This window comes from Anomaloglossus baeobatrachus, chromosome 1, assembly GCF_048569485.1.
Source record: "Anomaloglossus baeobatrachus isolate aAnoBae1 chromosome 1, aAnoBae1.hap1, whole genome shotgun sequence".
In the NCBI taxonomy this organism is placed as follows: domain Eukaryota; kingdom Metazoa; phylum Chordata; class Amphibia; order Anura; family Aromobatidae; genus Anomaloglossus; species Anomaloglossus baeobatrachus.
The window spans coordinates 286,693,307-286,705,328 of record NC_134353.1 but is presented as its reverse complement, the minus strand read 5'-3'; the positions used below and the strand labels follow the sequence as shown (position 1 = coordinate 286,705,328).

General features: G+C 39.6%; 1 protein-coding gene across 3 annotated transcripts in view; it reads left to right on the top strand.

Moving 5' to 3' along the window:
- The window catches only part of BANK1 (B cell scaffold protein with ankyrin repeats 1), a 1,061,267-nt gene that overhangs the window by 315,737 nt on the left and 733,508 nt on the right, over window positions 1-12,022 (top strand). For all 3 annotated transcript variants that reach the window (XM_075350716.1, XM_075350725.1, XM_075350707.1), the window contains exon 6: window positions 3,789-3,900. In XM_075350716.1, the coding sequence (XP_075206831.1) occupies window positions 3,789-3,900 (112 nt within the window). The remainder of the gene's footprint in view (window positions 1-3,788; window positions 3,901-12,022) is intronic.

Genomic DNA, 12,022 nt, shown 5'->3' with positions numbered 1-12,022 from the left:
GGCAGGCGGAGGGGCTTGGTAATCACAGAAAGGAAGGAGAAGACCCAGTGTTCAGTGAGGCCCCTTTGCATAAAAATCTAGTTAGCAGAAAACTTCAAGTGCTGATTAAAGAAGGACAAAAAAGCATAATTCTTCACCAAAGATATCAATGTAATTAGTACTCACCTACCATAAGAGCCATGTTTTTCATGTCATGTCATGTCATTATTATTTCATCTTTTAGATCTTTACTGGCCAGCCACGCTGTGGAGTAGTTGGATGCATGTGATGGAGCATTGTCATGCATAAAATCATGTTTTTCTTGAACAATACCGACTTCTTCCTGTACCACTGCTTGAAGAAGTTGTCTTCCAGAAACTGGCAGTAGGTCTGGGAGTTGAGCTTCACTCCATCCTCAACCCAAAAAGGTCCCACAAGTTCATATTTGATGATACCAACCCATACCAGTATCCCACCGTCGGAGTCGGAGTGGAGCTCTCTGCCCTTTACTGATCTAGCATCTGGCCCATCAAGAGTCACTCTCATTTCATCAGCCCATAAAACCTTTGAAAAATCAGTCTTAAGATATTTCTTGGCCCAGTCTTGACGTTTTATCTTATGTTTCTTGTTCAAAGGTGGTCGTTTTTCAGTCTTCCTTACCTTGGCCATGTCCGTGAGTATGGCAGACCTTGTGCTTTTTGATACTCCAGTAACGTTGCCGCTCTGAAATATGGCCAAACTGGTGGCAAATGGCATCTTGGCAGCTTCACGCTTGATTTTCCTCAATTCATGGGCACTTATTTTGCGCCTTTTTTGCCCAACAAGCTTCTTGTGACCCTGTTGGCTATTTGCCATGAAGCGCTTGATTGTTCGGTGATCACGCTTCAAAGGTTGGAAATTTCAAGACTGCTGCATCGCTCTGCAAGACATCTCACAATTTTGGACTTTTCAGAACCTGTCAAATCTCTATTCTGACCCATTTTGCCAAAGGAAAGGAAGTTGCCTAATAATTAAGCACAAATTATATAGGGTATTGATGTCATTACACCACACCCCTCCTCATTACAGAGGTGCACATCGCCTGATTTACTTGGTAGTTGGCTCTCAAGCCTATACAGCTTGGAGTAGGACAACATGTATAAAAAGTATGTGATCAAAATACTCATTTGCCTAATAATTCTGCACTCAGTAAAGACAAATAATACCATCAGTACATAAAAAAAATTACCAGCATTTGCTGTAATGATAAAACCAGCATCCCGATCGTTAACAAAAACCATTTTACTATTGATGATATTAGAACCATATAGTGTCCATATAATGATTTGTGCTGATGGTGCCATTGATAGTAATGATGCAGATGAAGTCAAAGTCAGCTCTTCTGTACATCAATTTCAACCGTTTATGCCAATTGGAGGTGGTCACCAAGATGTAGTAGACTACGTCTTGCTGCCCACCTCAGCTAGGCGTTGAGGGCAGAAAATTATGTACAAAAGAGCAGGCTGTGACTTCTTCTACTTCATTACTATCAATGTCAGTGCATATGGCCACATTCTGTTTAGCGGGAGTTCGGACCTAAGCCATGATGGAACCACAGAACATAAGATAAAATTTGATGTGAACATTGCCTTTATGACGCACTTTGTTTTTCCGTTCATTGCTAGTTCCAGAATATCAGCTTGCTGTTGGTGAATGCTAAAGGATGATGCCATGCAATCATGTTTGCTTCTGCCATAGGAAACACTACTTTCCCTCATCATAGGGCACTACTCTTGCCTAATTATAGGCATGTTGTTAATATCAAAATTTTTTTTTCTAATGTTACTTATGTTATTGTCTCCAACAAAACTGTTTCCCTAGTAATTCTGTTTTATTAAGCAGCAATTTAATTAATTATCCTATCATATTATTCATCAGGCTTGTCTTATTAGTTGTCATAAGATTATGAAAAGGTTACAGTACAAAGACTAATGAAATTTGCTTCATACTGTTAATTTATGCAAAAACATGATGAAACTCTATTTTTTAAATATAACATTATTATTACATAAGGGTTACAGAACATTTCTTCTTGTAATGCTCAAAGGTCAAAAAATCTGTTCGTTTAGCATATACTTGGAATACTCCCAAACTAAATGTTAAGGTGAAATGATCCAATTATTCAGATTTTTTTCTTGTTTGTACAGAGATGTCCAAAGATATTGTAATTGCAGCATTCAGCCTTTAGTGCCAACGTGATGTAATAGAAAAAACTCCACTTATTAGTTGGTGCTCAAGTAGGGTCCCATCCCATATAATAACAATAGAGAAAAACTTGGTATGACGACTTAACGTCAATTTGGCCACTTGAGCAGGGGTGAATTGTTCTTAATTATGCCAGATGAATTGTTACTTTGTTCAGTAAATCAAAAGAAAATTAGCCAAGGTATCATGTTAGACTGTTCGGAGCCCCCTTTTCTCTGCTAATTTGTGGAATGCCTACCGACTGTGGATTGCCTCAGCCCCCTTAGACTACATAATTCAGAGAACAATTATGCACTATGGTTGAACTAGCAACCATCTTCCACCAATCCTGTAAGACACAATAACCTGAAATGGGAACTGAGTGATATAAAAATGGCCTTGCTCCTGTCACCATTGTTATTTTACAGGACTGCAGCCTAAAGTTCATGGATCCAGCTGGAAGATTACAGAACTGTCCAACACTGAGCCCACAAATTTGCTTGAAGAACTAAGGTTGTGACTGTCCAATCACCTGGCCACATACCTTTCTGTGCTTGCTTACCTTCCTAAGCTATCTCCTCTCAGTGGGTGCCCACCAAAAGTAAAGTGCTGCTGGCTGGGAAAGTTGGCCCTGGATGCACCAAACTCATAAAGATTCTATCCCTGGCAGGCCATCGGAAGGGTGGAGCTCTGTCACTTGTACCATTTCGTGCCCTTTCTGGAAATCTACTATATACTATTGACTGTTGGGACCAAATAAAGTCTTACTGGAGTGTTGCCTGTGTAGTATTCTGCCTATGAGGAAGGAGTACGGGTGTTCAGTGGGATGAGCCCTTGTCCGTGTGGTCATTCTAAAGACAGTCAGGCCAGTGGACCATAGAATATTCTCAAGGCGCATGTGTTCATTTATTTCACCTCTATCTAAAAGCAATCTATATTTCTGATGAAGGTCACAGATCTGACTGAAACATTATGCATTGAGTTGTAGATTTCACCTGTAAATAAAACACGTTAATTTGCAGCTTTCTATGAGTGCCAACTTTGGAGACAAGAGGGTCAGTGGGTGCTCTGGTACTCTGGCTGTTTTTAGAAAGACCACATGGACTAGGGCTCATCCCACTGAACGCCCATGAAGTTGTCCATTGAACTGTGAATAGCACCTGTAAATAAACCATGTTAATGTGCAACTTTCTACAAATGCCAAGTTCTTCTATATTATGACAGCTACAGGGTACTATGCTCTTGCAGCATTTCTGCCATTCACACCATAACTAATGGATATAACCACACTTGATCTTTTAGTTATTGCAACAAATCCAACAACGCTTATGCCAATACAGTATATACCAAAGCACTTCTAATGTAAGGTGATTACAGACAGCACTGACTTTCTTGTATCATGGAGCCAGTTTATAAGAATTTACAGTATATGAAATAAAGACATTCTGTGTTCCTCGTATGTGTGTCCCCTAAGCATAATTTTGGTTTTACTACACCTTGTTATATCTTGGTGTACATTAAATGTACATTTTATGAGCTGTTAATTGTTACTTTTTCATTTTTATGTTGTATCTTGTTGATTTTAGGCATTCAACGTGTATACCTTGAAGGAACTTGATAATGTGCTGATGAAATCATTAAAAGATAAGATTTCGTCTTGTGAATACAACCTTCATGAACTTACCCAGCGCAGAACTAGTAAGCATTATATTTATGCCTTTTCTAATTTAATTAAATTGACTTGATACTGAAAGGGATTATCCAGGACTATTTTGTTTTTTTTTCCTATGGACCTAAGAACCTACAGGCAGGTAGTTGTAAACTAACTGCCTATTTTGGCCAGCATCGATCTTTGCCGGCTCAGATTGGTCACATTGCTACTGCCTGTGATTGAATAGCTGCTTCTCTTCTGCTCTGCTCTGTTAGAGGGGCATTGTCAATTGCTGTGAACTGGCTGTCAATCAGCATCATGTCGGCAGTCGACCCTCTCGACAAAACAGCCTGGAAGAGAAAGAGTTGCCCCTTTGATGAGAGGTCTAATAAAGCAGGGAAACAGCCAGCAGGAGTGGTCCATGATTTCTTTGAGCTGTCGCTAGGCAGAAAAGATAGGCAGTTAAGCCTTAAATAAAAAGTGTGTAAAAAATATACTGTTACAAGGCCTTGTCTTTATGCGTGCGCTGGGTGAATAGGGCCCCATAAATACATTTGGAATTTTCATTTTTTTTTTTATCTCCCCTTCTTCAAGAGTCATAACTTTTTTTAATTTCCCTTCATACGGCTTTGTGAGGGCACGGTTTTTGCAAAATAAGTTCTAGTTTTGAATCACACCATTCATATTAAATGTTTAAAAGAACTGCGAGTTCTCAGTGTATGATACCTGCTAATGTCTTACTGAAAAGATGGTAATAATATCAAGCTTTCGAGACTACTCATGTCTCTCCATCAGGCTCAGTATAACACAAAATCTGAAGAGTCACATATTTATACACAACAGGATACAGAATTGAGCAGCAAATAAGACAAGTTATGTGAAGCAGAACTATCAGTATGGGAAGGGGAAAAACTGTTGTGGCAGTAAATATTGCAGCAGTTCATAGATAAGGAATGTGAAAGTTTTATTGACCTCTGATTGAGGTCTGGTCTAGAGTTGTGATGCCCCAGATGGTCTGAGGAGCACAGCATCATGGACAGCAAAATGCTGGTATTGAAAGTAAACTTCAAGTTCCAGAGAGACAGGAGACTTTGGGAATACAAACTTATGATGACCTTTGACACATTCAGAGGAGGAATGAATGTGTCACATGGATTTATGCCTTTTTACATCAATTAAGAAATGTGCTCCTCAGACCATCTGGGGGATCTGTATACACTAGCATAGATTGAAATTGTCCATTGTGGTAATCAAATCTTACTAGTCTTACTAGTCTGAGGGGTGCTTCACACATAGCGAGATCGCTACCGAAATCGCTGCTACGGCACGGTTTTGGTGACGCAATAGTGACCTCATTAACGATCTTGCTGTGTGTGACACTGAGCAGCGATCTGGCCCCTGCTGCGAGATCGCTGCTCGTTACACACAGCCCTGGTTCGTTTTCTTCAAAGGCGCTCTCCCGCTGTGACACACAGATCACTGTGTGTGACAGCGAGAGAGCGACGAAATGAAGCGAGCAGGGAGCAGGAGCCGGCATCTGGCAGCTGTGGTAAGCTGTAACCAGGGTAAACATCGGGTAACCAAGGTGGTTACCCGATATTTACCTTAGTTACCAGCCTCCTCAGCTCTCACGCTGCCTGTGCTGCCGGCTCCGGCTCTCTGCACATGTAGCTGCAGTACACATTGGGTTAATTAAACCGATGTGTACTGTAGCTAGGAGAGCAGGGAGCCAGCGCTAAGCAGTGTGCGCGGCTCCCTGCTCTCTGCACATGTAGCTGCAGTACACATCGGGTTAATTAACCCGATGTGTACTGTAGCTAGGAGAGCAAGGAGCAAGCGCTAAGCAGTGTGCGCGGCTCCCTGCTCTCGCGGTTATGATCGCTGCTTCGGCTGCTGTGTTTGACAGCTAAGCAGCGATCATAACAGCGACTTACAAGGTCGCTCTTACGTCACAGAAAATGGTGACGTAACAGCGACCTCGTTGTCGCTGTCGCTTAGTGTGAACCAGCCCTTACTAGTCTGGATTTTAATTTGCCCTTGACAATAATTCAGTTTGCTGCCCTGTGTCTGTTTTTTTTCCTTTGTACTCAATAGCGCACAGCATCCACAACCAATTTTTGTAAGTAAATATATTTGTAAACATCCTATTGACATGAATTTCTCATCAAATGTTGGTAACAGCCCTTCTAATCCACACAGGCAACTTAACTTAAAATATTTGTAGTAATAAGAAATTACACTGGAAAAAAGTACTGAACACATGAAGAAAGAGATGCAAAAAGCCATGCAGAGTCATGACACCAGATGAAATCTATCACTAATTAGAAAGCAATCCTGACACTTAGTGAAAAATAATATCAGCTGGTTTATTAGATTGCCCATAAAAAGGTATTTCATAGCCAAGTTGCCACACAAGAAACATCTCATGATGGGTAAAACTGGTGAGTTGTCTCAAGATCTTTGCAACCTTATTATTGTAAAACATACACATGGCATTAGTTACAGAAAAATTTCTAAACTACTGAAGATTGCAGTGAGCACTGTTGGGGGCCATAATCCAGAAGTGGAAAGAACATCAATTCACCATAAATTGGTTACAACCAGGTGCTCCCTGCAAGATTTCAGACAGAGGAGTGAAAAAAACTTATCAGAAGAGTTATTTCAGAGCTACGAACCACCTGTGGAGCTGTACACAAAGACATGGAGTCACCAGGTACAATTGTTTCATAGAAAACAAGTATTGCATTCAACCTCCATGGCCTGCATGCACTCACCACTCACCACACAAGACTCCATTGCTGAACAAACAGCACATTCAAGAATGTTTAAAATTTGCTCTACAACATGTATACAAGCCTGTAAATACTAAGAGAATATAATCTGGTCAGATCAGCCCCAAATTAATTTTTTTGAATGCCATAAAATACACCATGTTTGGAGGCCAAAAGGCACTGCATAGCACTCAAAAAAACATACCAACAGTAAAGTTTGGAGGTGGAAACATCATGACATGGGGCTGTTTTTCCAGCACATGGCACTGGTATGGTAAACTTCATATAATTGAAGGAAGGATTAATTGAACAAATGTACCAAGACATTCTTAATAAACATCTACAGCCATATACCAGGATGATTAAGATGAAATGAGGGGGAACATTTAAGCAAAACAATAATCCAAAACACACAGCCAAGCAAAGTCTCAATTGAGTGGTTTCGTAGAATGAAATTAAAGCTATTAGAATGGCCCAGCCAATCCCTTGATGTGAATCCAATAGACATTTTATTGAAGGAACTAGAGCCCAAAGTTCATAGAAGGAGCCCAAGGAACTTTTAAGATTTGAAGACTTTGTATGGAAGATCACACCTGAGCAATGCATGCTAGTTTCTCCTTAATTTAATGGCTTTACCTGTGTGGATTGGATTAGTTGTTACCAACATATGAGAAATTCATGTCAATTGCAACTTTATAAATATATTTACTTAAAAAATGGTGAGGTGTTCAATACTAATTACACCTTCTGTATTGGTAAAGTTGGGACAACCATGACATAAATACCCATTGTTTTGATTACTGGGAAAAAGTTACCATACAGAAATATTACACTATTTTATGTAATGGTGTCATATTTTTATTCAGTTAACAAAATTATTGTATGATTTCTATCATTGTCATTGAAAGGTCTTGTCCATTACTTTTTTTCACAGTTTTTCAATGAGTGAAGGTTGGTGGAAGTTGAATAAAAATATATCTACCGGAATGACCTCTTTGTACTCTCATTGTACTCTGTTCTGATACTTCTGATTGTCTGCTGCCTTGATATTGTGTGTCCACACAGTAATCTTTCATGTTTAGATAGAATTTCAAGGCTGCATCCAATCTGCAGTCATAGCATGGAATCACACCTTAGTTTTAATTTTGCAAGAGCGGATTACAACATGAAAGCTTCTCTATGATTGTTATTTATGGTGAGCAAAGGCAAGAGTCCTTCTTTACTGTGTCATACATTTTCACTCATATCTTAAGCTACATTGGTAGACAAAAAAACTAACAAGGAAGTCACAGTCGGGAGGAAAGGAGCATTAAGATAGCAGCAAAAAGCAATTTTCATGACAAAATTCATGACAGGTTGTGTCATTCCTTCTGTCAGAAATCTTATTCCAGCCCATAGAGTAAAAATTGTGGTAGGGTGCATGGAGGTGCATGCCACTTGTCAGGTGCTTTTGATTTATTAAGATGTGGACAACTCCAACATGCTCTTATCTTGCCCTTAATGTTCAAAAACATATATGGGATCTTTTGTTATGATTTTATGTCCTTACTGCTTTATTTAGCCATCATGTGCCACTCACAGCTATGTGTGGAGCTAAGCTCTGCCCACTGCTCTAAGCCTGAGGATACAGGCCATTATCACTGTGCTTGACAGGACAACTTGCCTGACTTAAACCCCATGAAGAATCTATGGGGTATTGTCAAGAGGGAGATGAGAGACATCAGACCCAACAATGCAGATGAGCTGAAGGCTGCTATCAAAGCATCCTGGGCTTCCATAACACCTCAGCAGTGCCACCGGCTGATCGCCTCCATACCACGCCGCATTGATGCAGTAATTCATGCAAGGAGCCCCAACCAAGTATTGAGTGCATTTACTGTACATACTTTTTAGTAGGCCAACATTTCTGAGTTTAAAATCATTTTTTCAGTAGGTCTTATATAATATTCTAATTTTCTTTACTTGTATTTGGTATTTCCTGATCTATAAAAGTCTGATCTATCAAAATCGAAAATTACTTTACCCGATTAGTAAATGTCATAATAAGAAAACAAATAGAAATTACATAATTGTGGGATTTTTGTTGCTCAAACACAACAAAAAATGCATTAAGTGAATTATCAAAATATCTATCTTCTCAAAAATGATATCACTAAAAAAGGCAGTTCAAAACTCAAATATCAAGGCCTTATATAGCTTCATTGACCAAAAAATTAAAATAGTATGGGACTCGGAGCATGATGAAACAAGTAAAATATTATCACAAATATTATTGTAAATTTAATAAGAAAATCAGTAATATATATATATATATATTTACTCAGAAAAAAGTGTTCAGTCAGAAATTTTAGGAGAGCGGCAATGTAGGGTGGGCCCGCTTGGTTTCTTTGGAGGCCGAGAGAGCACATCCTCCCTGGAGAAGGATGTGCGCTTACTCCTTAGTTTAGACAGTCCTGGGACGGTCTCTACTGATCTAATGGAAAAAAATCCTGACCGCACTTTACCTACCCCTTTTAAAGAAGGTCTGAAATCCAGGTTCTTTCCTCCTATAACTCCAGGCAATAGTGTGGATTTATTCCAGGAACTGGTGATTAGAGATCTGGAAGCTCTTAGATTATCTGCGGGTGGTATATACCTAACTCAAAAAGAACTTAAAGCCCTTTGGCTATGTGTCCACAGTAGAATGTACCTGCGGACTTTTCTGCCTGAAAATCCGCGACTTTCGCGGCAAATCCGCACCCGCGGATTTGCAGCGGATTTACCGCGGATTTACCGCGGATTTGCCGCGGATTTTGATGCGGATTTTTTTTTTTTTTCTCATTCTATACCCAAATCCACACCAAAATCCGCAACAAACAATTGACATGCTGCAGATTTTTCCGCATCAAAATCCGCGGCAAATCCGCAGCGGAAAAATCCGCAGCATGGACACAGCATTTCCAAAATGCCATTGAAATGGCTTGGAAGTGCCGCTGCTGCAGATTTTCGGCAAATCCGCGGTAAATCCGCGGCAAATCCGTGGCAAAATCCGCGGTAAATCCGCAGCGTGGGCACATAGCCTTAAACTCCTGCAGAACAACCAGGACATAATAATTAGAAGGGCTGATAAGGGGGGGCTATAGTCCTTTTGACAAAAAAAGCTTATCAAATGGAGTCTGAAAGACAATTAAATAATGCCAATGTGTATAAAAAATTACCTAGCGATCCAACTTGGATATATGTAAAACAACTGAGAAGCTTCTCATTTAATTGGGTGAATTATAACATCTTAACAAAGGGTACTGCAGAAAAACTATTATCTGTTTACCCAAAAAAGCACATTGGTATTATTTACCTAAACTACATAAGGACTTATCCTCCCCCCCCCCGGTTGCCCAATAATTTCGGTCATAAGATCTATAACTGAACCCCTTTCACAATATCTTGAATGGCTTCCGAAGCCTTTATCTAAAATTATTCCCTCCTTTATAAAAGACACGGGTGATTTCATGGAAATGCTGGATGATTTTGAGTGGCAGGACGGGTTCCAGTTGGCATCCCTGGACATTGAGAGTCTGTACACCCGGATCCCTCAGGACCTGGGTGTGCAGACTATCAAAAAAGTCCTGACCAACTTTGGGCAAGATCTTCCTCTCATTACCTTTGTGGCAGAAGCGTTTGATTTTGTGCTTAGTCACAATGCTTTTACATTTGGAGAGCAATAGTATTTGCAATGTGGGGGTACTGCAATGGGTACCCCCGCAGCTTGCATTTTTGCAAACCTATATTTAGCGGCTTTGGAGGATGAATTGATATATGGATCCGGTAACCCATTTCTAAAACATATAAAGACATACGCAAGATACATGGATGATGTGTTTCTGGTATGGGATGGCACTGAGCAAGAGTTTGAACGTTTTGTCAAATATTTAAATGACAGTAATACATTTAATATGCTATTTACTAGTCAATTTGGCGGCCAGGAACTAATTTTCCTGGATGTGAAACTGACAGTAAATGACGGGACTATCCTTAGGGAGGTCCATAGAAAACCTACAGCTGTTAATAATTTGCTACATTATAGCAGTTCTCATCCATCCCATACCAGAACCTCACTCCCGTACAGTCAGTTCTTGCGCTTAAAAAGAATAAATAATGATCCTTTGAGGTTTAAAGAGCAAGCCTCTGATTTGAAGGCATGATTATTTGAACGGGGTTACCCTTCCAAGATCATAGAAGCCGCTTTGGATAGGACTACAACTGCAACCATTAAACATGATAGGTCCCTTGAAAAGGTCTCCAGAAAAATGCCTAAAAAAATGCCCAATAAGGTCCCCGGAGAAAGATGGGCTTTTAATTTTAAGTACAATTCCATGTTCGACACCGTGAGATCCAGTATAAAAAAACACTGGCATCTGTTAAGGAATGATAAGGACCTTAGAGAACTAGCAAAAGAAGGCCCTTTGATATCCTATAGAAGATGCCAAAATTTGGGTGACCTTCTAGTCAATAATAGATTTGTACTTACAAAAGAAAAGACTTGGCTGGACAAGAAAAAAATGAAGGGGAACTTTAGATGTGGGAATTGTCCTTATTGCTCGGCTCATAAAACGGGGGATGTTGTAAAAGTAGAGTTAATGATTTCATATCATGTAAATCCACCTATATAGTGTACGCCATCTTTTGCCCTTGTAACTATTATTATATTGGAAAAACAATTCGACCCCTGTATGTCCGTTTTAGAGAACACTGTAAATCTATAACATCAGGGGTAGGCTCAGCACGCCTTATTAAACATATACAGGAATGTCATAACAGCGATCCTTGTTCGATGTCCTTTGCAGGATTGTTTAAGGTTAATCCTAGTAGCAGGGGTGGTGATACACACCGTATGCTACTACAAAAAGAATCCAGATTGATTTTGGATTTAAACGCAATGGGACCGCTAGGTCTGAATGATAGGAATGACTTATCTGTTTTCCTCTAAGTATATATTTTTCTAATCAGATGTGATGATTATATGGCACATTGACTGCGATGTCCTTTTATGAACGATATTACCTGATCATGATCCGTCTCTAAATGAAGAGTAGTTAACTTATCATTTATGAATACATTTATATGTTATACTTCCAAAAAGAAGACACATATTAAGATAGTATTAAGCTATATTATCTAGATGTCTGATCATGATCGCGATCCGTTCCTGAAATGACATATTGAGAACTTACGTGCCCTTTTGTTATATTCCCATATAAGGAGATATGCGCATTAGATTGTTATGTATTAACACTTCTGAAATAATCACCTGTTCTTGTCGCGGCAACTAATTGTATACCTGCATTTAGCATTTTAAATCACTTGCTGACGTAGTATCCGCACCATCTGTGTTTAAGAGGGCGGTATTGCTTGGCAATCT